Source organism: Carcharodon carcharias, chromosome 2, assembly GCF_017639515.1.
Source record: "Carcharodon carcharias isolate sCarCar2 chromosome 2, sCarCar2.pri, whole genome shotgun sequence".
Classification (NCBI taxonomy): Eukaryota; Metazoa; Chordata; class Chondrichthyes; order Lamniformes; family Lamnidae; genus Carcharodon; species Carcharodon carcharias.
In genome coordinates, this window is record NC_054468.1 from 93,948,949 (window position 1) to 93,975,060 (window position 26,112).

Genomic DNA, 26,112 nt, shown 5'->3' on the forward strand with positions numbered 1-26,112 from the left:
TCCCTTCATAATTTTGTACACCTCAATCAAGTGGCTTACTCCTTCTCCAATGTAAGTTGAAAGGTGTACATAAATGCAAGTTATTTACTTCTGAATTATGCAGACACAGATACTACCAATAATGAATATAGAAGCAGAATTCATTATTGTTCTCTGCTGTGGTAATTCTCAGGTGATTTTGAATGAAGATGATAATTCCTGCTTCTGACTCCAGTCTGAGATTCACGCCCAGCAGCAGACTCCAAATACGCATGCGCAGACAGCTGCAGGGGGCACAGAGTTAGTCCCGTCTTCGCCTCGCTTCTATTGGCCACTCCCGATCGTTCCCGCCTTCCTATTGGAGAATTGAATCTGTCAATCCAGCAGAGGAACTTCCGGTGTTTTGGGGCGGAGTAAAGAATGGCGGAGAACGGAGGGGAGCAGCAGCTGCAACAGCAGGCCATGGAGAGTGAGTGAGAGGAGAGGGAAAGATGGGTAGGGGGAAGGAGGTAGGGGAAAAGGGGGCGGGGGCAGGGGAAAATGGGGGGAAAAGGGGGCGGGGAGTAGGGGTGGGGAATAGGGGGATAGGGAATAGGGGGGGAGGGGGTGGGGAATAGGGGGGGAGGGGGTGGGGAATAGGGGGTAGGGGGAGGGGGAATAGGGGGTAGGGGGGAGGGGGAATAGGGGGTAGGGGGAGGGGGTGGGGAATAGGGGGTAGGGGGGAGGGGGTGGGGAATAGGGGGTAGGGGGAGGGGGGTGGGGAATAGGGGGTAGGGGGGAGGGGGGTGGGGAATAGGGGGTAGGGGGTGGGGAATATGGGATAGGGGGTGGGGAATGGGGGTAGGGGGTAGGGAATAGGGGGTAGGGGTGGGGAATGGGGTAGGGGGTGGAGAATAGAGGGTAGGGGTAGGGGTAGGGGGTGGGGAATAGGGAGTGGGGTAGGGGGTGGGGAATGGGGGGGTAGGGGTAGGGGGTGGGGAATGGGGAGTAGGGGTAGGGGGTGGGGAATGGGGAGTAGGGGTAAGGGGGTGGGGGGTAGGGGTAGGGGGTGGGGAATGGGGGTAGGGGGTGGGGAATGGGGAGTAGGGGGTGGGGGTGGGGAATGGGGAGTAGGGGGTGGGGGTGGGGAATGGGGGGTGGGGGTGGGGAATGGGGAGTAGGGGGTGGGGGTGGGGAATGGGGAGGGGAATGGGGGGTAGGGGGTGGGGGTGGGGAATGGGGGTGGGGAGTGGGGGTAGGGGGTGGGGAATGGGGGGTAGGGGGTGGGGGTGGGGAGTGGGGGTAGGGGGTGGGGAATGGGGGGTAGGGGGTGGGGGTGGGGAATGGGGGTAGGGGGTGGGGAATGGGGGGTAGGGGGTGGGGGTGGGGAATGGGGGTAGGGGGTGGGGAGTGGGGGTAGGGGGTGGGGAATGGGGGGTAGGGGGTGGGGGTGGGGAATGGGGGTAGGGGGTGGGGAATGGGGGGTAGGGGGTGGGGGTGGGGAATGGGGGTAGGGGGTGGGGAATGGGGGGTAGGGGGTGGGGGTGGGGAATGGGGGTAGGGGGTGGGGAGTGGGGGTAGGGGGTGGGGAATGGGGGGTAGGGGGTGGGGGTGGGGAATGGGGGTAGGGGGTGGGGAATGGGGGGTAGGGGGTGGGGGTGGGGAATGGGGGTAGGGGGTGGGGAGTGGGGGTAGGGGGTGGGGAATGGGGTTGGGGGTAGGGGGTAGGGGTTGGGGAATAGGCGGTGGGGGGTAGGGTGGTGTGGGGATAGGGGTAGGGTGTGGGGGGCAGGGGGTGGGGAATAGGGGGTAGGGAATAGGGGAAAAGAGGACGGGGAGTAGGGGTGGGGAATATGGGGTGGGGGCAGGGTTAAGGGGTAGGGAATAGGGGGTGGGGGTGGGGGTAGGGGTAAGGGGCGGGGAATAGGGGGTCGGGCTAGAGGTAAGGGGTAAGGGGTGGGAATAGGGTGTAGGGGTAAGGGGTGGGGAATAGGGATTAGGGGTAGGGGGTGGGGAATAGGGGTAGGGAGTGGGGAATAGTGGGTAGGGGTATGGGGTGGGGAATAGGGGGTAGGGGTATGGGGTGGGAAATAGTGGATGGGGAATAGGGGATAGGGGGTAGGGAGTGGGGAATAGGGGGTAGGGAGTGGGGAACAGGAGGGGAATAGTGGGGGTGGGGAATAGGGGGTAGGGAGTGGGGAATAGGGGGTAGGGAGTGGGGAATAGGAGGGGAATAGTGGGTGTGGAGAATGGTTAGGGAATAGTGGGAGTGGGGAATAGTGGGGGTGGGGAATGGGGGATGGGGGGTGGGGGGTAGGGGGGTGTGGAATGGGGGGTAGGGGTGTGTGGAATGGGGGGTGGGGGGTAGGGGTGTGTGGAATGGGGGGTGGGGGGTAGGGGGTGTGGAATGGGGGTTGGGGTTAGTGGGTGGGGAATGGGGGTGGGGGTGGGGGGTGGGGAATGGGGTGTTGGGATGGGGAATGGGGGGTAGTGGGTGGGGAATGGGGGGTAGGTGTAGGGGATGGGGGGTGGGGTGTGGGGAATGGGGTTGTGGGGTGTGGGGGGTAGGGTGTGGGGAATAGGGGGTAGGGGGTGGGGAATAGGCGTTGGGGAATAGTGGGGGTGGGGATTGGGGGATGGGGGGTAGGGGGTGGGGATTGGGGGTTGGGGGTGGGGAATGGGGGGTGGGGGTAGGGGGTGGGGTTGGGGAATAGAGGGGGGGTGGGAGGTAGGGGGTGGTCAGGAATAGGGGTGGGGGTAGGGGGTGGTCGGGAATAGGGGTGGGGGTGGGGAATAGGGGGTGGGAGGTAGGGTGGTGGGGAATAGGGTGTAGGGGGTGGGGAATAGTGGGAGGTAGGGGGTGGGGTGTAGGTGGGTGGAATAGGGGGTGGGGGAATAGTGGGGGGTTGGGGGTAGGTGGGGAATAGGGGGTGGGGGAATAGTGGGTGGTAGGGGGTGGGGGGAATAGTGGGGGGTAGGGGGTGGGGGGAATAGGGGGGTCGGGGTGGTAGGGGAATAGGAGGGTGGTAGGGGAATATGGGGTGGGGGGAATAGGGGTAGGGGTGGGGAATAGTAGGGGGTGGGGGGGAATAGGTGGTGGGGGTAGGGGGTGGGGGGGAATAGGGGGAAGGGTGTGGGGTGGGGGAATAGGGGGTGTGGGTGGGGGGTAGGGGTTTGGGAATGGGGGGTGGGTTGTAGAGGGGGTGGGGGGTAGGGGAATAGGGGGTGGAGGTAGGGGAGTGGGGGAGAATAGGGGGTGGGGGCTGGGGAGTAGGGGGTGGGGGGTAGGGGAATATGGGGTGGGGAATGGTGGCAGGGGAAAAGTGGGTGGGTGTGGGGAAAGGGGCGCGAAAGGGGGTGGGGTGGGGAAAGGGGGTGGGGGTCAGGGTGGGAAAGGGGAAAGGGAAAAGGGGCTCAGGGGGAAAGGGAAAAGGGGCTCAGGGTGGGAAAGGGAAAAGGGGGTCAGGGTGGGAAAGGGGTGGGGGTGAAGGGGGAGGTGGGGAGGTTGGGGGAGGAGGGGGTGTTGAGATTGGGGGGGAGGAGGGGGTGGGGAGGTGGGGGGGGAGAAGGGGGTGGGGAGGGGGGAAGAAGGGGGGAGGGGGAGAAGGGGTTGGGGAGGGGAGGTGGGGGGGCAGGGGGAGAAGCGGGGAGGGGAGGTGGGAGGGCAGGAGGAGAGGTGGGGGAAGGGGGGAAGGGGAGGTGGGGGGAGCGGGAGAAGGGGGTGGGGAGGGGAGGTGGCGGGGGAAGGGTATGAGGGGAGGGGGAGAAGGGGTGGGGAGGGGAGGTGGCAGGAGAGGGGGTAGAAGGGGTGGGGAGGTGGGGGAGAAGGGGGTGGGGAGGAGTGAGAAGGGGTTGGGTAGGGGGGAGAAGGGAATGGGGAGAGGGGTGAGAAGGGAATGGGGGGAGGGGGAGACGGGGATGGGGGAGGGGGGTGAAGGGAATGGTGGGGGGGGGGAGAAACGGGTGGCGAGGGGGGGAGGGTGGTGTGTGGGGGGGAGGGGGGTTGGCGATAGGTGGGTTGGGGGAATGAGCGAGAGATGGGTGTGAGGGGGAGATGGGGCATGCTAGTGGAGGTGGGGAAAGGGAGGTTCGGGGTGGGGGATCCTGGAAATGGGGGTTGATGGGGGAGGGTGGAAATGGGGCTTGAGAGAGAGAGAGAGGCAGGATTGGGGAGGACTAGGGACTGGGGACATGGAGCAGGAGGATGGGAGGAGGAGAATGGGACAAGGAGAGACCATGAGGGTGAGAGGAGGGAGTGAAGCGGAGAGAGAAAATTAAGGGCTGGGGGGAGTGAAGGTCCTTGATGTGTGAAGGTGAGTGAAGTGTTGTTGGGCGGCGGGGTAGATGAGTGAGGGAGGTGCTGTGGAGAGGGCAGGAGGATGTCAAAGGCTGTTGAATATGGGGGAGGGACACGAGTGAGTGACAGTGGTTGGTAGGAGAGTGAATGAGGGATCAAGGGTGCGTGAGTCTTTGAAGGACAGAGGGGGAGTGAGTGATTGAAGAGGTAGGGACTGAGGAGGTGAGGGTGGGAGAGTGACCTCAAGATTGCTGAGTTAAGAGGGGAGGGCATGGGGAGGACATCAGTAGAGATGATGGGGAAAGGAGATGGGCACAAGGGTGTGAGTGAGTGAGAGGTCAGGGGTGGTGATGGAAGGGGTATTGGTGAGGGGGCTGTGGAGGAGGATGGGGATGTCAGGAGTGACTGTGCGTGGGGACAGGGAGCAGAGTGGTCAGGCCGATGAATGCTAGGAAATACAGTAACCATGTGGTGGTTGACAGTTGACAGGCGAGTGGAATCTGAAGAGTCTGGGGATGAAGAAGGACGGAAGAAAGGAACTATTGATGAGATGTCTCAGAATATAAGATTGAGGGGAACTGGAGGAAACGCATCAGGTACCAAACTTCTGCATTTTTACATTATATGGTGCATTTTCAAAAGTCCAGCGAGAAGCAGTTCTCCAAATTTTCTGTTCCTGACCATGCCCCTCTCAACTGAGAGCGATTCGATCTATTTCCTAGCTCCTCAGTTCAACTCTGCTAGGACTCTTGCCTAAGTTTTCTTCTGTTTGATGCTTTTCTTCCTCCCTATGGGATTGTGGCTTCTTTTGGTCATCCTGTTGCACCTTAAGTTGCCACCACCTCCCTCTCCATTTGGTGGAGTGTGGGGGATAGGCCTCACTACCCTGTGACGCTCTGGCACACTGCTTCGTGACTCCTCACAAGGGCACCTTTACGTGGAGTAATACGTTGTTACTGCCTCCTTTCTCTCTTTTGCTTACATCCAACTTTAGTGTTCTCCAACTTTATTTAATGATTGTGGGCAGAGGCAGCAGATTTCAATTTAGATTTCAATTGCTCCCCATCTTAAAATAGCTTAGAAACTATAAGTAGGAAGCGGTAGATGGTGGAAATTTAAAACAACTAATAAAGCCAAAGATTTGATGGACGTTTTTTAACTTTCTCAAATCGTACTGCTACCCTTAAAGGATTTCTGTCCGTACACCCCCAGGTCTTTGCACCCTCTTTAAAATTGCACTATGTAGTTTATTTTGCCCCTCAGTATTCATTTCAAAATGTATCGCTTCATACTCCTCTGCATTAAATTTTACCTGCCATGTCTCTGTGCCTATTTCACCAGTCTGTGTATCTCCTGAAGTCTGTTACTCCTCCTCGCTGTTTCCTACATTTCCAAATTTCAAGACTTTGAAATTATCTCCTGTATACCCCAGTACCATCATTAACCCATGGGATTGTATACTTCCCTCTAGTCTTAAAAAAAAATCAACCATTTACCTCCACTGTCTGCTTTCTGGCCCTTAGACCATTTCATTTTCACACAGCCACTGTCCCATGGGCTTCAATATGCTAACAAATGTATTATGTGGCACTTTACCAAACATCTCTTGGAAGTCCATATGCAAAGCATCAACCACACCATTACTTCATCAAAGAACACAATCAAGTTATCAAACATGATTTTCCTCCAACAAACATTAATCAGGGAAGGAAATCTGCTATCTTTAGCTAGTCTGGTCTACCTGTGACTCCAGACTCTCAGAAATGTGGTGGTTCTTAACTGCAACCTGCAATGGCCTAGCAAACCACTCAGTTGTATCAAACCGCTGCAGGGAAAAAAAAAACAGTCGGTAATATGAACTGTGGCAGTTCATGAAGGTGACTTGCCTCCACCTTTTCAAGAGAACTGGAGATGGTAAATTGATGGCTGACAGCATAAGATGAAAGGAGGTACAATGAAAGAAATGGAAGGGCATGTATGAGACCAGAGAATTTATGTTCTTATGTCTCTCTTGCTCTGAAACAATGGAAGCATCGTGGGGTTAGTGTGGAGGTATTGGACCATTTTTATTGAGCTGGCAATGATTAAATAGCTCTTTTACTTTAGCACTCTTGTCTTGCAATGAGAAGGAACTGCAGCGATAGCAGTACACGTGTCCATGGGAAGAAGGTATAAGGTAGGGCTTGAAAATTGAGGTTGAATTTGGAGGGGATGGTGGTACCAGAGACATGGTTTGATTGAAACATATTGCAGCCTGTCGATTATCTCCTTCTGGAATCATGTAGGTTCTTTAGGGGCTGTTGCCCTCCTGAAGCTACTCTTACAGAGCCACTTTGCTGCTTGATGTTCTCAGGGTTGCTTCAATTGCTTGTAAACTCCTTTCCCTTGGGTTCCATGGTTTGTACTGTCCCACTCTCTAAGCTTTCTCGGCAGTCCAGTTCCTACAAAAACAAACAAAGCCTACTGCAGAAACAAATGGGACAGAGAAAGGGGAGAGACACCAAAGAGAATCGGAGTATGGATAATGAGACAGGGAAGCAGGAGACTGGAGAAACTAGTGGGAGCAGAGAGTAGAGGAATTTGTAGAAAGGAATGGTAAACAGTACTGGAGAAAGAGGTGGTGAAACAAGTAGTTGGAATGAGAGGAGTGTTAATAAAGAGAGACTGATTGGCAAAGGGTGAGAGAGGATGAAAAGTAGAGACAAGAATATAATATAAGAAATATGAGCAGAAGTAGACCTTATGGCCCCTCGAGCCTGCTCCTTTCAATCATGGCTGAAGTTCTGCTTCCAGTCCACTCTTTCTCCCCCGCCTTTAATTCCCTGAGAAACCAAAAATATCTATCTCTCAGCCTTAAGTATACTTAATGATGGAGCATCCACAAGCTTCTGAGATAAAGAGTGCCAAAGATTCACAACCCTTTGAGTGAAGGAATTTCTCCTCATCTCAGAAAATAATTAACCCTTATCCTGAGACTGTGAACCTGTGTACTAGATTCTGCAGCCAGAGCAAACAACCTGTCTATCCTGTCAAGCCTCTTCAGATTTGAGTCTCAAATGCTGCAAATCTGGAATTTAAGATAGAGGATATTGGAAACATTAGTAGCGGGAAAGAGAATAAGTAGCTTGGAAAGCGAATTGATGTGGTAAATGACTTGTACACTGCACAATAGATAACAGTTAGACTTGAGAGAAAAAAAATGCAGGACTGAACAAAAATATGTAAATAGTGAGAAATTAACATTTTAAGATCCATGCGTGTTGGAAGCATGAGAGGCAAAGAAACCGATGTGAGGAGGGGTGGGGAAACTGCAGTTGCATTTGTTTTCATTTCAAATCTGTTGCAAGAGGAAACTGGACCAGCTACTTGCAAGTAGATTAAAAGACCAGATCTGAACCATGGAATCAGGCACTCCATCATGTGCTGGCCTCTGGCAAAGGATATCTGACCCAAGTTTGCCTTTCTAATGTTCCTTAATAAACTTTTTGTAGAGAAAAGTGTAATTGTCTTTAATTTTTTACTTCAGTACAGAAATATTAATATTGATTAGGCTAATAAAAAAAATGTTAAATTCTGTTTCAGGAGAGCCAGACACTCCAGTTGATATTGACACCATCATTTTAGATTCTGAAGCAGAAGTAAGTCACCTTTTAATGGAGCTTTGATACATTGAAGATTGTGATTGTACACAGCCTGGATTGTTGGGGTGCCTGGTTTAGTTACTTTGGCTCATGTTTTTCAAGGAAGGTGCAATGATGGGTTGGTCATCTTCATGCATTTGCTGCTGTTGAGTGAAGCTAGATTCCAATGTTGACTATTCACTGTCCTTGGAAATCCATTGAACTCTGGCAAGCACCCTCTCACATGGTTCCACCTCATGGCTTTATGTGAGCTCTTCTGGTTGATGTTTCTGTTCATTTTCCCACTTACAGCATCAAATCCTATTAGCTACAAATTAGCTACATCTATGGCAGTGGCAATGCGCTGCCTTTATCATTAACTTTCTGTTCAGGTGAAGGCATTAACATTTGTGGTTTAATACTTGTGGATCCCTGGAGAAGGGGATCCTGCCATTTGTGAATGGAAGTGGCTGTAATGCTATTATTCCACAAGCTAATTGGTTAGTTTCCCCATCCTATTCAAAACAGTATTCGCACTGGGGAGTTGAACAATTATGGTTGTTACTCAGAAGAACCTACACAGACATCAGTATTGGTTGACTGTAGCCAAGGCTCACAGTTTCCTAAAATGTCAGCAGGTGAGTCTTCCCCAATATTATCAAAGTTACTGTTGACAGTTCACCTGCTGATATTCTCTGCACATGGCACTTTACCCAAGATCTTCCAAGGAGATCTTCATACCTTTAGTCTCTACTGTGCTGTAGATCCTCAGGAAATCATCTCTGTTGCTAGCTTTAGTCTTTCATTAATCACATCTCCCTGGGGCACACCTCGCTCGTAATTCTGCTCAATGCATTAATCAATCTGATTTAGCAATTCCTTATTTGTTGCTTACATGTACCAGAAGTGCATCAACCCTGCAGTCAGCTGGGTGTTTCCCAATACTTGGGCTTATCAGAAGAGCAAAGTTGAGTAAGAGATGAAAGCAAAATACTGCGGATGCTGGAAATCTGAAACAAAAATAAAAATAGCTGGAAAAACTCTGGTCTGACAGCATCTGCGAAGAATAATACAGTTAACATTTCGAGTCCATATGACTCTTCATCACAACTAAGGAAATATAGAAATGAGGTGAAATATAAGCTGGTTGAGGGGGGTGGGACAGGTAGAGCTGGATAGAGGGCCAGTGATAGGTGGAGGCAAAGAAGAGATTGCCAAAGATGTCATAGACAAAAGGACAAAGAGGTGTTGATGGTGGTGATATTAGCTAAGGAATGTGCTAATGGTGACATTAAGGGTAGAAAGCAGGATGAGCAAGGTACAGATAGCCCTAGTGGGGGTGGGGGAAGGAATCGAAATAGGCTAAAAGGTGGAGATAAAACAATAAATGGAAATGAATTTAAAAATAATGGAAATCGGTGGGGAAAGAAAAATATAGTAAGTTTTTAAATTATTGGAAAAAGGGGGTGGGGTGGAGGAGAGAGTTCATGATCTGAAGTTGTTGAACTCAGTGTTAAGTCCGGAAGGTTGTAAAGTGCCTAGTCAGAAGATGAGGTGCTGTTCCCCCAGAGTAAGAGATGATCTGTTTAGTCTGTCAAGTAGTGTACTCTATTCAGGTGAACTGGGTTGAGACTGGTGACCTTGAGCTCTTAGCTCTAAGGAGTAACTTTTGTTTATGATAAATGAAGCAGGATCTTATTGAGACTTCAAAATTTTAAAATCCACCAGATGCTATTTTAGATAGTCGGTACTGAAATCAATAATACAATGTACAATATTGGTGCAATTCATTTTTTTTGCAAAATTGTGTTCTAATTTCAAGTGTTGCTGGTAATAGCTTTCAGTTAAAGTACCTGTTTGTAGATGAGCTGGACTAAACTCAGTACCTGAATATATCCTTGCCCTGTTCAGATTGTGGAAAAGTAACCAGCCCTTTTAAGAAAGAAAGACTTTCATTTCTAGTGTCTTTCACGACCTTAGGACATCTCGGTGCTTCATAACCAATGAAGTATTTTGAAATATTCTCTCTGATTGTAAGAAATGCTGCAGGCAGTTTGCACACAGCAAGGTTGGATAAATAGCAATGTGATAATGACCAGATAATCTGTGTTTAGTGATGTTGTTTGAGGGATCAGTATTGGCCAGGGCATGGGAGGGTGCAGGGAAAGGGTGGGCAACATCCCTGCTTTTTAAATAGTGCAGGTACAGTTTTTAAATCCACCCTGGAGGGTAAACAGGGCCTCAGTTTAGCAAATTACCCAAAATGAGACATGCCTGATGGTTTCCCAGTACTGCACTGGGGTGTCAGCCTAGATTTTGTGCTAGAATCTCTGGAGTGGAGCTTGAGCCCACAACCTAACTCAGAGGAGAGTGCTACCCACCGAACCATAGCTGAATCACTTTCAGTGATGGTGACTTTCAGGTCTGCCACTGAAGGGTGGCTTTGTTTGGGTTACCAAACCAGAATAAAATGATAACTGTGTTTGTGCTCTTGCTACAGCTGCTCCCTCTGGTGAGCTGATGGTGCATCGCACATTAAGGCAACCACTCCTTTTTGAAAGGTTATTTTGGAATGAAAGGTTTATTGGGATTGTGGGACCTTCATTGCTTATTGCATGTTGTAGGGCCTTGGTTTTGCGTAAGTGTAGTTGCTCATGTAAATCATGATTTTCAAAGTAATAATATGTGAAATGATTTGAGGTGCAATGTAAATACAAACCTTTAATGTGTTCTCCCATTCTTATTGTACATTCCAAGTAAGCATCACGGGATGATAAATTTGAGGTTTTGTTCCCTTTAACACAGCTGATTATTTTATGCCTTTCTAGGATGTCGATCTCAACCACTGCAGAATTGGGAAAATAGAAGGATTTGATGTACTGAAGAAAGTGAAGGTAATATCAGCTGATATCTGAGGCATTATAGTTAATTCTTTTACCACCTCTGCACGCCTTAGGTATTTGATATTGCAGCATCTTGATAACTGGATGGTGCTTCCTGATATGGTGGAAAAGACCCTCCTTGTAGATAGTAAAATTTCCTGTAGAGATGTGATTTGTTCTAGTCCCTGTTTGAGTACTTCTGTCACCTCTGTTCATTATATTCCCTTTCCCATGCAATATCTGCCTTCCCTAGTCAATATTCTCTTCACATAGCAGTTCTTTCAGTGGAATGCATGAGGTTAGGCATTGGCATGTTGGGAATTTGCTTCCTGGCTGAGATTAGGAGTTTATTCTAATCACAGGAGCAACCCACATTCAAAACTCTTACATCAGAATGCCTGTTTGTAGCTATTTTTTTGTAACTAAAACATCTTAGCCACTTAATTCACCCCTTTCCCTGCCTCCTGCCAGGCACTTGGTGGAAGAATGAAACAGTTCTGTTTTGCCAACTGCTAGGTCCTGTCGTTGCCTTATGACTGTAAAGGGTTCCCTTTAGTCCTTCTGAAATAGAGTGAACTGCAGTCATGCTGATGCAGTGGTTCTTCACAGTATTACAACCAAGTCTGTTGGTGAGCAGGCTGCTTCTGAGACCAGCCCCATTGGATGATTGTCTACTTGTGAAGTTTGTTACCATTCCATAGTGATCTGTTCTATTTGTGTATCTAGCTTTGAGATGACTGTAGAGAGGGTTGGAGATTTGAGATTATATAGCTGATTTTAAAAAAAACTAAACTGAATTGATTCCTTTATTGGTGATGTGAGGATAGTCCTTGAGCTGAATTTCTGTCTATTACTGTATTTTGCTGTGCGGTGAATCTTTCCGGGATGTTCGGACTCTCTGCCAACTTCTGACAGTTTCTATTAAACTCTTCTGGTTGAGATCAGCGTTTAATTCTCTTGCTATGCTTTAGCATTCCTATAAAATGTGCTTTTTGATGTGTTCAATTGACATCCTGTTTCACTATGTATGTTGCACGTTACTGGTCCAGGAATGGGTTCCAAATTTGGATCTATTGCTGTCTGTTTTGTTTGAACAGGTCACCGCTCAGGAATGCTGATCTAAACTTTGATGGTTCAATAGCCAGAAGCTGAAGCCGACTTGAGCCCAAAAAAAAACCCATCCTGGAAAATTTTCCACGCAACAGGAATAAGGCGGAAATTTGATGTCCAATTCGAGTAATATATGCAAATCTTTCCCACCCAAAAGTATAAATAGTTACAAAAAATGCTACATATCAAAACTCACATAGAATATAAAATTAATAATTGCAATTTGCTGTGTTGGTTTTGATTTTCAATGCAACTAAATTATTGATTGTAGGGACATAGTGAGCAGGAGTAGACCATTCAGCCCTTCGAGCCTGCTCAGCCACTCAATTAGATCATGGCTGATTTTCCTCAACACCATTTTCCCACGCCATCTGCATATCTCTTGATGTCATTGCTATCTATATCAATCTCGTCTCGAACATACTCAATGACTGAGCTTCCATGGCCATCTGGGTTAGAGAGTTCAAAAAATTCACTACCCTCTATCAATGTTGGACATTTTGGAAAGTTAAGGATTGATAGAATTTCTTTGTATCCTAGAGCAACTGATTTTCCAAGATAAACAGGCTGACTGAGTGTTGTGAGAAAGCATAGCCTGTCTTTTGCTTTTAGTGTCTGCGTGTTATAGATGAAAAGCGCTTGGTGCAAGGAAATAAGTGTCGGTAATGAAATCAGCCACGATTAAAGTGTAACCTTAGAGATTAGGCAGAAAACATTGGTGGAGAGATCCATTAACTATAGTCTAGAAAGATAATGGTTATTAAAGCCTGTCTGTTGAAGAGGCTAAGAACAATAAAGTCAGGAAGTCCTAAGAGGAGTAATTTTGCAGTAAAGAACTACAGCTGTTTACTTGAATAGTGCCTTGAGGATTCAGGAATAGGTACATCATGAGGTTTTTAACATATCTTTTATAAGGAAGAATATGGTTTTCAATAGTTCTTCAAAGGGCTTGAAAGATACAGAAACCAAAAATTTGCCCCCTATGTGTTTAATTAGGCTGATAACGCAAACTAGAAAAAATATAGAAAATGCTGGAAAAAAACTCAGCAGGCCTGACAGCATCTGTGGAGAGAGAAACAGAGTTGACGTTTCGAGTCCATATGACCATGCTGTGAGCCCGACTGACTATCTCAAATTGGCTGTCAGTGTAATTCTGACGACCAGTTTAAGATTGTCAAGCTCGCAGTGTGGCATCTTTGTGTGTACTCGAAGCTACATATGTTAATACAAAGCCCTGTTCTTTGCGGACAGAAAGAACATGTACATACACTGCGCCTGTTTCAGCCAAACAAAAAACTGTGACAGCCATTCACTGACTCATTCCTCAGGGCAATGCCTTGACCAATCAGGGTCAATCTGCCTGGTTTAAATTTCAAACAATGCTTGGCAGTTAACTGTCAGTCGCCATAACTGGTGCATTCTCCATGGAGACCCTACTTGCCATCTAATCAACACTCTTCACAAACTCTATAAATTATTGTTGAATTCTTGCGAGTGTCCTGATGAAAAATGAAATGCTTAGACTTGTCTCTTTTTTTGAGCAATACTTTGTGATGTCCCAGCGTTGGTAAGACCATGAGCATATCCCCTGACTAAGTCTTAATCTACTTCTGGGATAGACTTATGTCAGTGTAAGTAGGCACACAATGTTATACTCTGCTGGCCATCAGCTACAGAACGCACCAATACCAGTGGAACTGCACATCGTATCATTTAAGGATCTTCTATTCCTTGACTGCTCCATATTTTGACATGCTGAATTGTCAGTAATAGCTGGTTTTTAAGATGCTAGCTATTTAACAGTCACTGGCAAATCAGAAACCATACTAGATTTAGATGTAGCTATGAGTCAGACACTTGATATTTTCATTGCACTATAGAAAGTATTGGGCAATCAAGGTAAAGACTTATGCAGCATTGAATTTCTTCCACCAGGATGTCACCAGTGTAATTAGTAAATCCTTTAATTACTTAATAAACTCAATTTTCACTGTGGGCTGTCTTTTTTTCCCCCTTTTGATGTTTTATTTAAACTTTGATCCAGGTGCAGTGATGTGATCTGGTATGTAGTAAAATTATTACAAGTATAATTTTGTTACTGGGTAGTTTAATACTTGGAATGCACTCCTTACAAGTCCATCCTGGTCTCTGGGTTTATTCTAGGTGCTGTGTCTTCGTCAGAACCTTATCAAGACCATTGAGAACCTTGAGCATCTGATAACACTCCGAGAGTTAGATCTGTATGACAACCAGGTCAATCAATTAGAAAATCTCCAGACATTGAAGGACCTTGAGTAAGTATTAAAATAACTCAATCCATTCCTTTAGTGGCGCCCAGAACTGGATGCAGTATTCTAGTTCTGGCCTAACCAGAGCTTTATAAGGTTCTGTATAACTTCCTTGCTTTTGTACTCCATATCTCTCTTTATGAAGCCCAAGATCCCATATGCTTTGCTAATTACTCTCTCAATATGCCACCTTCAAAGATCGACACCCCCAGCTCCCTCTGTTCCTGCACACTCTTTAGAACTGTGCAATTAAGCCTACATTGCCTCTTCCTACCCCTTCTACCAAAGTGCATCACTTTACACTTCTCTATATTAAATTCCAATTGCCGCTTGTCTGCCCATTCTACTAGCTTATGTCCTGTGGTTTTGGTGTTACTTACTGTTTCATACTGTTTGTCGAACTTCCAAGTTTGGTATCATTGGCAAGTTTTAAATTCTAGAGCACACCGAAGGCCTGTAGTTACAAAAACTACTGTAATTTCTCCTTCATTAGCTTGTAGCTGTGAACTGCCCATTATTCCATAAGTATACATTGGACTGCTTGTAATGGGTGACATTTCCGTGGGCTGGCCCTACACTGACGCCCAAGTGCAGCACAGATCCCAGGTATTGATGGAAGCATAATCAGATTTCACGAAAGGGATTAGCAGTTAAAAAGCTGTTATTTGGATAGGAAAAAACCTAAATTTTCATGCAGTCTCATCATTTGCCTCGCTCCGTTGCTTTTCATAACCTGGTTCACTATTTCACCTGGAAGCTCTGCGTGCTGCAGAGATTGATGCCTTCATTTTTCTGTCGAACTGAAGTGATTTCCCGGTATCCTTTGCTTCAATACAGGATTTTGGATCTCTCTTTTAATATTGTGCGGAAAATTGAGGCTCTTGAGTCACTCACCAAGCTAAAGAAGCTGTTCCTTGTGAACAACAAAATCACAAAAATCGAAAATGTTGGTCACCTGGATCAGCTGGAGATGTTGGAGCTCGGCTCAAATCGCATCCGGGTAAGTATGTGCCGGAATGGCCATTAGAACAGTCCAAATCCCAGTGGGGCTTAGCCTTAAGGCAACACGCTTAAATAACTAATGGAACTCTGGCATTGCACAAAATGTACACCAGGTATTTAACAGTGTACTATTCTGCTGTGTCCTTGTGATGGTGCTCTTACAATGATATTGGAAAAGGAGTTTGGGATTTTGACCCATTGATAATGATGATATGAAATGATATACATCGAATTCAGGATGGTTGCCTTGGAGGGAAACTGAAGTAATTTGTGTTGCCATGATATTGCTGCTCTTGTCCCTCTATGCTAGAATCATGTTGTTGTTTAATCGTTTGCAGAGTTCCTTCACTTTATCCTGTGGTGCATGCTGCAGTTCCATTGTACTGATGGTGGAAACAGTGTGTTGAACTAAGTGGCAAGATGCCAGTCCAGTGGGCTATTTTGCCCTGAGTGGTGTCAAGCTTCTCTAATGTTGTTGCAGGTGTACACAGGTGAACCATTGAGTGGTTCATTCCACTCCTGGTGAGCTTTGTATTTAGTAGAGAGGCTTTGCTCAGTTAGAAAGTGTGTGACTCAATACAGAGCACTTGTAGCAGTGGTGACCAAGCTGATGTAATTAAAACGTCTGATCAAGGATAATCTGCATGTTGGTGTTACTGACATCAAGAAGGGCTTTTTCTTGCTGGGTTTGGAACTATTCCGTAGCCTCCGAGAAAAAGGGAAGTAAATTTGTCTCAAGAACTTTCATAAGAAATTTCTAAATCCTATCCACTTTTGATTTGATTTTAATTTGGTTTGATTTGAAGTTACTTAACAGCGTCCCATTGGTATTGAGCATTGCTTCTGTTTGTGATTGTGGTATGTGTGGATTTAATTTCTTAGCTGTTGAAATGACTCAATATCTGTGCACAGATTTGACCTTTTAAATATGCTGCTACTTGCTGGAGTGTAAATCGAGAACTGGTGTGGAGGAGGGTAAATGTGTCGGTGTGCTCCATTAACACCAGATTGTTCCAGTCACATTTTCCAGAGACTGAGTGTGCTAGGCAGGAGAGGGAGATCGTATTTGGTTTTGATTGCAAGGAGGATGGCTTTCAGAAAAGGATCACTAGGCTGATTCCTGGGATGAAGAGATTGTCGTATAAGGAAAGATTGAGCAGGTTGGGCCTATACTCATTGGAGTTTAGAAGAATGAGCAATGATCTTACTGAAACATATAAGATTCTGATGGGACTTGATAGGGTAGATGCTGAGAAGATGTTTTCCCTCAGGAAATCTAGAACTAGAAGGCACAGTTTCAGAATGAGTAGTTTCCCATTTAAGACAGAGATGAGGATGAGTTTCTTCTGAGGGTCATTAGTCTTTGGAATTCTGTACCCCAGAAAGCCGTGAAGGCTGAGTCATGAATATATATTCAAGCCTGAGTTAGAGTTTTGATCTGCAACGGAGTTGAGGATTTGGGGGGCAGGCAGAAAAGTGGATTTGAGGCCATTAATCAGATCAGCCATGATCTTATTGAATGGCCAAGCAGGCTCAAGGTGCCAAATGCCTACTCCTCCTCTTTCTTGTGTTCTTGTATTATGTTCTATTCATAGATTCATATTGATGGGGCAGAGGGAGGTAGTTGTAATTTTTAATCATTTTAAAAATTTTTTAACAGGTTATAGAAAATATTGAAAATTTGAAGAAACTCGGCAGTTTGTTTTTGGGTAAAAACAAAATCACCAAATTGCAGAACTTGGATGGGCTGACGAATCTCACTGTCCTCAGTATACAGGTAATCTCTGAACCCGAGCATGTGGATACTTGCCACCCAATACATTTAAACAGTTGTTTCTTTGGAATTCAGCCACTCTGCAAAGCAGGTCATTACTCCAGGCTATAAGGAATGATTAGCGAGCTTGGTTCCTTATTCGGACTCATTGGGTTCTTTTCATTTAACTGTTAAGTAATCTTGTAAGGCAGTGGTACAATAAGTGGAATGATCCTAGCTGGGCAAGCCAAGCAGTAGGAGGTTTAGCAGTGGTGTGTGCTAGGAAGTGTCGTACTTTTATCTGCACAACCTCTTTCAGTGCCCCTATGCACACTTGATGGTAGTGGGAAAATGTGATGTTTTAATCTGCACCTAAATTTTCTGGGATCAAGTAGATGGGGAGTAACCGTATGATGTGAAAGTGTGGCATTCACGTTAAACAGAAAATAATTGTTTGGAAATCTTAGGAGAAACCCATTGATGGGTTTGTGCCTGTCTGACACAGTTAAATAAAATTTCAGTGATTAACCTATTACTGACTGTTAATGTATCTGCATTGATGGTTGGTTCTGATGCACTGTGACCTTTCCTTGCAGAGTAATCGGCTGACAAAGATAGAAGGGATGCAAAGCTTGGTCAATCTGCAGGAGCTTTACCTGAGTCACAATGGCATCGAGGTGATTGAAGGTTTGGAGAACAATGTGAGTCACTGTTGCAACATATTCACATCGGAGCACAGGTTAACATTTACTCATATAACAAGGGTGGAACAGAAGGATTCTAACTCTTTAGTAAGAAACTAGGCAGTGCATCGCGTTATCATACAGTTCTTCATCTCTACTTCCTAGATAACTAAGGATGTTAATATATATACTGGCATTTTGCAGAGTGAAGTGCAAAGTGTCGTCTCCAGGTGACGTAGGCTTTGAATGAAAGATAAAATGAACCCGCATTTCTATAGCACCTTTCATGTACTTGGGACCTCCTAAGGGCTTCATAGTCAATGAAGTTCTTCTAGTGTAGCTGCTAATGTAGGAAACAGCAGCCGATTTGCACATAGTGAGGTCCCACCAACAGCATAGAAATGAATGACCATAATCATTTTTTGGGTGTTAATGTTGACCAGAACACATGACTCTTGATCTTCCAGTAATGCTGTGGGATCTTTAACACTCAACAGAGGAGGCAAACAGATTTAACATTTTATCCAAGGATAGCACCACTTACTGCACTAAATTGTCAACCTGGGATTATGTACTGAACATACTGACTTAGGCAAGGGTGTTCCAACTGAGCCAAGGCTAACAGTTGTAAGGGACTTTTTGACCCAGGTTGCATGACAATTTTGTCTTGATCTTAAAACCAAACATTCTGTCTTTACTCTTGTATTTCCATTATAAAATTCACTATTCAGCCTATGTAAACATTAAGCTACAATTGCATTTATTAATCCAGAGCTGTAACAGCTTTCAGGTGGGGGAGAGAATTTATTAAAAACACCTTCAGATGTGGCCTTCACTGGCCCGTCTAGCATTAATTGCCCATTAGATGGTGTTACATGGAAGGAGGTAATTACAGGCCTGATAACTTTACACAGGCAGTTTCCTTTATAAATGTCAATGTTGGAATTTATAGTAGCAGGACAAAAATGGCCTGAGGAATGACTGACCAGTGAGGTAGGAGCACCGCTGGGAAACCAGGAGGCATGTGGTGAGTGGGGGAGGGGAGCAGCAGTTTGGAGTATGACTGAGCAGTTGGCAGGGTAGCCAGTGATGCTTGAGAGCTGACCTGCAGTTGACTGGGGGGGCGGCTGTGGGGACTGGTGATAACAGGAGTCATGAAGGTAGCAAATGCAGTGTTTCAAACACAAGCAAATAAATCTGTTAAAACCTGCAGTGGTACAAGAATATATTTGGTCAATTAAAACAGCAAATTTAACGACTCAAGTGTGAAGATCCAACATGATGTTGAGCTGGGAGAAAACATTCACACAGTTGCTTCTCAGCCATCAATATTAGAAATTTGTGACTGAGAGGTTAAAATGGCAGTTGAGAAAAAATTCAGAAATGTTTTGACCAAATTAATGGGAGCCTAAAAGCCTTCTCGGTAAAATACATTATAACTGAAATAGCAGCTAGCAGGCGTCACACTGTGTGACACCTTTAATATTGAAAATGTCTTTCACAGCATAGCTGATGGGAGCAGCAGGTACTTCATTTTTCATAGCGTACATGCCCTTGTACCAAATTTGATGTGTAAATCTAATAATATAGACTACTGCAGTGGTACAGTGACTAAATGTACTGTGTTTAGCAGTGCTGTGTGGAGCTGTAAGATTGTCCATTGAATCCGTTGGTACATGGTTCAGATAATCTCCTATACCAAGTGAATGAATTTCCTTTTTTTCTTCCCCTGTAATCCCACATGAAACTCCCCTAGTGATCTCAATCCAGCTAACGGGTGTAATCCCACATAAAGCAGTTTACAAATATTTGCTTGGTAGTGCAGAACTTGAGTATTGCTGAAAAAAGGCACATGTTGTCAAAGCTTTTGATCTTGCACTCATCAGGACGATTCTCAAGAATGCCAAATATGTAAAGGGAACAACAACTTATAATACGTGAGAAGAGAGTACTGATTGATAGAGACGTTGCGATGGAGAGAGCACTAGTTAACTGATGACTGACAGTTATCTGTCAAGCTTTATTTAAAAAATACCTGGTTTGAATTTAAACAAAGCTTGACAGTCAACAGTTGGTTATCAGTTAACTGGTGCACGCTCCATGGCAATGCCTCAACCAATCAGAATCCACTTGCCAACAATCAGCACTCTCTTCTCATGAAGTATAAATTGTTGTTCCCTTTACATATTTGGTATTCCTGCAAATTGTCCTGATAAGTGCAAGACCAAAAGCTTTGACAGCATTTTTTTCAGCAATACATAATACAGCAGTTTACGATTCAGCACTAAAATGTCATTTTAGAGATATGCACTTATAGCTCCCCTGATGTTAGGTGGGCACATTCCTAGAGTAGTTTTATTCAGGACCAGTTTCATACCTGACTAGGGATCATCTGTTTCAGACACTGGATGCAAAAAGGGGAAAGTTCTTTCACTTTCCACTAGAAAAATACGTATTTCTAAAGAGGTCTAACAGTATTCCATAATATTTATGGTGCAGAAACAGGCCTTGTGGCCCCAACAGGTCTCTGCTCGTATTAATCCTCCATATAGGCCTCCTCCCACCCTACTTCATCTAACCTCATTGTGGTTTTAAGTCTGGTTGGTGGAGGAAAGTGATTTTTTTTCAATATCTCTACCATCCAAAATGGTCTACAATTGAGAGTTGGACTTGATATAGAAGGTTCAGTGGGGAATTGGAAAAAGCAAATAAGAGAAGCAAAATGAGAGTATGAGAAGATACTGGCAGCAAACGTAAAAGGAATCCAAGAGTCTTTTGTAGGCATATAAACAGTAGAACGAGTGGGGCCAATCAGGAACCAAAAGGGGATTCACTCATGGAAGTGGGGGAGGCTGAAGTACTAAAATTAATACTTTGTATCCGTCTTTATCAAGGAAGATGATGCTACCCAGTCATGGTGAAAGAAGAGGTAGTTCAGACACTTTATTGGTATAAAATTGGTGAGGAGGAAGTATTGGGTAGGTTGACTGTACTGAAGTTCAGAAGGCTCCAGATCCAGATGTGAGGCATTCAAGAATACTGAGGAAAGTGAGACACTGGCCATAACCTTCCACTCCTCCTTAGATCCAGAGGACTGGAGAATTGCCAATGTTGCAGCCTCGTTCAAAACATGGTGCAAAGATAAGCCCGGGAACTATAGGCCAGTCATTTAACTCCGGTGGCAGGGAAGCTTTTAGAAACAGTGATCGGAGACAAAATTAATAGTCACTTGGTCAAATCTGGGTTAATTAACGAAAGTCAGCTCGGATTTAAGGGCAAATCAAGTTGGACTGACTTGGAGTTTTTTGATCAGGTGACAGAGAGGGTTGATGAGGGTATTGCCATTGATGTGGTGTACATGGACTTCCAAAGGGCATTTGATAAAGTGCCGCACAACAGATTTGTGAGCAAAGTTAGAGCTCCTGGATGGTGAATGACGTGGGAGGAGAACTTCCCACAACCACTACCATCTTAAAGGTCAAGGGCAGCAGATAGATGGGGACACCACCACCTGGAAGTTCTCCCCCAAGTCACTCCCCATCCTGACTTGGAAATATGTCCCAGTTCCTTCACTGTTGCTGGGTCAGAATCCTGGAAATCTCTTCCTAACAGCACTGTGGGTGTACCTACACCACATGGACTGCAGCGGTTCGATAAGGCAGCTCACCACAACTTTCTCAAGGGCAATCAGGGATGGGCAATAAATGCTGGCCCAGCCAGTGAAGCCTCCATCCTGTAAATGAATAAAACAAAAGGTACAGTAGCAACAATAAAACGGAATTGGCCAAGTGAAAGGATGTTTATAATGGAGTCCCCCAGGGATTGGTGTTAGGACCCCTGCTCTTCCTAATCTATATTAAAGATCTAGACTTTGGTATACAGGGCAGAATTTCAAAATTTGCAGACAACACAATTTGGAAGTATTATGTTATGTGGGGAGGATAATGTTAAACTTCAAAAGAACATAGGTTGGTGGAAATGGGTAGGCAAGTGGCAGATGAAATTTAATGCAGAGAAGTGATTCTTTTGGTATGAAGAATGGGAAGAGACAATATAAGATAAAGGGTACGATTCTGAAGTGAGGCTGCAGCAGAGGGACCTTGAGGTATACGTGCACAAATCATTGAAGGTGGCAGGACAAATTAAGAGAGTAGTTAATAAAGTATGCAGGATCCCAGGATTTCTGAATGGGGACAAAGAGCCAAAAAAAAAAGGATGTTATGATGAACCTGTAAAAATGTCTGGTTCAGCCTCAATTAGATTATTGCGTTCAGCTCTGAGCACCACACTTTAGGAACGATGTAAAGGCATTAGAGAGGGTGCAGAAAAGATTCATGAGAACGGTTCCAGAGGTGAGGGACTTCAGTTTGTAGATAGATTAGAGAAGCTAAGGCTGTTCTCCTTGGAGAAAAGAAGGTTGACAAGAGATTTGATGGAGAAAAGTGTTCCTATTGGTGGAAAGATTGAGAACTAGAGCGCACAGATTAAGGCAAATGTGGCAGTGGCGACATGAGGAAAACCACCTTTATGCTCCGAGTGGTTAAGATCTGGGATACACTGCCAGAGAGTGTGGAGGCAGATTCAATCATCACTTTCAAAAGAGAATTGCATCATTATCTGAAAAGGAAATATTTGTAGGGCTACAGGGAAAAATCAGGGAAGTGGCACTAGGTGAATCGCTCACAGATCCAGCACAGACGTGACAGGCCAAAAGGCCTCCTTTGGTCCTCTAACAATTGTATGATAACCTTTTGAGGTTTAGGGTCAAGATGACAAATCTTGTGATGGGAATTTGCAACCACCCCTCGGTGGTAGGTTGATATCTAAACTGGATAGGTCCACTCTGAAAGCGCTGTGGGTTGACCAACCCACAGGGCTCACTGTTGGGACTTGGAGCAGTAGGTCTGTCACTGAGACTCTTCCTGCTCAATTCCAGATAAGCCTGCAAGCTCCAGTGCCCTTATATGGTAACTGGCTAAACATTCCAGTATCTTTGTGCTTATCTGGGGATCTGTAAGCCTCAGCTCTGACATCATGAGCCTAAGCTTTCTGAATTTTGGTAAATGTGGTGTCGTTCCATGGGGAGAGCGGAAACACTCCATGTCAAGAGAAAGTTGTCAATGAGTTGGCTTTTCAGCAGCTTGGTTTTCAGGCCCCATGGTGATGGATTTTAAATTAATGGTTCCACTCTCTACTTGTGTCAGCACACGCTAATGTGACTGCATCTGGTTTTCATAGTATCTGTTGTGCAAAGCTTATTACTGTAGACTGCATGTACATCTCAACCATGTTGCCTAGTTTCATGTCTTTGTCTCTGTTCCAGAAAAAGTTAACAACATTGGATATAGCAACCAATAGGATCAAGAAGATTGAAAATATCAGTCACCTGACAGAACTTCAGGAATTTTGGGTAGGTTTATTTGAACATGTCTAATAAGCATTCCAATAGTCAAGGGCATCCCCCCCGCCTCCCTGCCGCCCAAGATTAATAAATTAATTGCTGTTTCAGAGGAACAAGTTTCTTGTTGAAATTGGCTTGCATGTAATAGGCACCATTTTATACAGAAAGATTGACCTAAGGCTTAGTTGTACATGATATGTGATATTTGTAGTACACTGTTTTGGGCACCTGTTAGGAAATAACTGCAACACCCAGATGTGGGTTATATGAAGATGTTAAGACGGGGTGAAGACTGTGTTTTATGGAAAAGAAATTGCAGTAATTCAGCTTAGCTGGGAGTAGGGCCGTGAGCGTAACTTAGTCCCAGTTAAAAACGCCATTCGGTGGGGATAAATTAAAATATATTTACATCACTTTAGAGTGGGCGATGTAAGCAATTCTCTGCTGAGAACAGCATCTTGTATTTAAATAATTAATAGTAAAAAAAGATCCAGATTCCTTAATTAGATGAGATGGGGATAATAAGAGGAAAATTAAGAGGTGACTGAAAACTTGCTCAATTTATGGGTTTTCAAATGGACAACGGGCCAAATGGCCACTTCTGTACTGTATGATTCATTGTTGAGGGTCTTAAAGGCGACAACAGGAGTGGAGAGGCCTACAGTTTTGGGAATGTATTTTAATGGTTGCTGAAGTGTTTGACACTAAAAGTGAAGTGAAAGGACAATGGGAGGATAAAATTGTATTGGAGGAGATTGTAGAGATGGTGGGGCAAGGTCAGAGAGGGTGTGATGAGAAGGAATTTAATATTTTGACCACAGTTCCCTGTCCTCCAGTGAGAAGATGGATAATGAATGAGAGGGACTTATGCAGGACAGGATATGGGTGGCTTTGTTCTGGGCAAGTTGGAGTTAGTGGAGCATAGAAAGCCAGCAAGGAGTGCAAAGGAATATTCGAACCCAAGGGCAATAAAAGTGTGGAGGTAAGCATTTTGATGGCTGCAGAGCTCTGCAGTGTTGTATGTGTTTTGCTGCTAGGTGCAAGCTCTGGGTCAAACAGGCTGTCAAGGTTTCAGCCAGAGTGAATGGTTTGAAAGAAAGACGGGTTCTTTGGTGAGTGAGCAGAGCTTATGATAGCTGAATGATTTTTGTCCAAAGTGGGAAGTTGATGTTTATTCAGACAGGCAGCTTTGCAACATAGCTTTTTGTGGAGCTGAAAGAGATGGTGGGATAGTAGAGCTGAATATTATTGATTGTATGTGTGGAGTCTGTGGATATTGTATTAGTGTGGGGCAGTATATTGATAAGAGAGAGCCCACCCAGATCCTTAGAGTTCTTAAATATCCACGTGAGGGCAGAAAGAGAATCCATTGCTGGGAATGTTCAGCTATATTCCAACAGGACAAATCTACTGAGGTAAGAATGAGTAATGCACAAGTCGATCATGGTGGACATTATTCATTGATCTGGTCAGCACTGTTGATGAGTATGGAGGAAGTCAGACTAGAGGGATTTGAACAGTAACTTGTGGACCTGGAGCTGGCAAGCAAAGAGATTGGCGAGTAGTTGGGAGAGGATGGATGGTTCATGGAAGGTGGCAGGACAGATTAAGAGAGTAGTTAATAAAGTATGCAGGATCCCAGGATTTCTGAATAGGGACAAAGAGCCAAAAAAAAAAGGATGTTATGATGAACCTATAAAAATGACTGGTTCATGGAAGGTGGTTATGAGAGGGAGAGAGGGAGGCAGTGCCTGAGGAAAGGGAGAAGTTACTCCAGCTGAAAATTTAACACAGACACATGGGTCTCATGGCCCCCTTCTGTGATTATTTCAAATTCAAGAGGGATTATTTTATATTGAATCCTTATATTGTTCACGAAATAAGCTATATTAGCTGCTGCTTTGAGATTGTCTGTCTGCTTCGGGTTTGAAAAGATTTCCTCCCTTGAATTTTCAGATGAATGATAATTTAATCGAGCACTGGAGTGACCTTGATGAGCTAAAGAATGCCAAAGATCTACAGACGGTGTATCTTGAGGGTAACCCGCTGCAAAAGGACCCACATTATCGGCGGAAAGTAATCTTGTCCCTCCCCTCTGTGCGACAGATCGACGCAACCTTTATCCGATTCTGAATGGGGAGCAGCTCCTCCATCACTGACTCATTTGGAGGAAGCTCCATGTGTTTTACTTGACTGAGGCTCTTAAAGTATTTGATAAAAGCACTAAATTATAGCTAAATAACCCGATGCATGATTTTGTTATTGACTCCTGTCTGATGAACATGCTCCTGTGTTTTGGTTGGTTCATCTTGTATGCTGCAACCTTGCACAGTTTCTAAGGTGACCCAGAACTTGATCCTTCGCTTGTGAGGAGAAAATGAGTCTATGTTGGTTTTCTTTTTGTAAGGAATGAACATTAAAAGCACTGAAATGCATGGACTTTACCTATTGTGCGGTCTGCAATTCCGTGGGAAATGGAAGTAGAAATCTGCTCTCTTTTCACTAATGTGGCACAGAGTGACCTCCAAAAGAGCTAGTAGGATATTTTGGTGCAATATGAGTTAGTGAGGCTATAATGGGCAGTAGTGCAGACCACCAGTGACCTGTTAGCAGAGTACATATGCTGGGTGTTGCTCCCATTATAGGGATACAACTTGTTTCCAATTCTCTTGAGATCCACTCAGTCACAATAAGGCATGTAAAATGTTTATTTATTCTTTGCTCTGTTTTCTCCCCTTTCTCTTCCTCTTCCCATTCAATGTAATGTTGGTGTGTACTTTACCTGAGTTCTTTTGCATCCTATGTGTACGAGTAGGTTTTATTCCACCATATGCACCCTTTACTATGCACCTCCTCTGAACCAGCTCACAATAATAATGTCCTGTAGTCAGGAAATGTTGTGGCTGCCACAGTGGAGTTTGGAATTAAACTGGTAATACACATGGCTGGTGTGTGAATTCACAGAAGTTAGTCCACTATGGCACCTTACAAAGGGAGTGGGAGTTGGAGCAGAGGGGAAGAAATTATGTAGCCCTTGACCTGGGCAGCGGTAATGGATGAAGAAATGGAAGCTATTCTGCTCCCAACTCTGCTTTTACAATGTCAAGAGCAATGAATT

General features: G+C 45.2%; 1 protein-coding gene across 1 annotated transcript; it reads left to right on the forward strand.

Moving 5' to 3' along the window:
• The first annotated feature begins 344 nt into the window (after positions 1-344).
• ppp1r7 (protein phosphatase 1, regulatory (inhibitor) subunit 7) lies at positions 345-25,438 on the forward strand. Its single transcript, XM_041175682.1, has 10 exons — positions 345-448; positions 4,738-4,851; positions 7,838-7,893; positions 10,704-10,769; positions 14,031-14,161; positions 14,993-15,155; positions 16,818-16,934; positions 17,507-17,611; positions 22,917-23,003; positions 24,951-25,438. The coding sequence occupies exons 1-10, from the start codon at positions 400-402 to the stop codon at positions 25,125-25,127; spliced, it is 1,065 nt and encodes a 354-aa protein (XP_041031616.1). The 5' UTR covers positions 345-399; the 3' UTR covers positions 25,128-25,438.
• Positions 25,439-26,112: the final 674 nt, after the last annotated feature.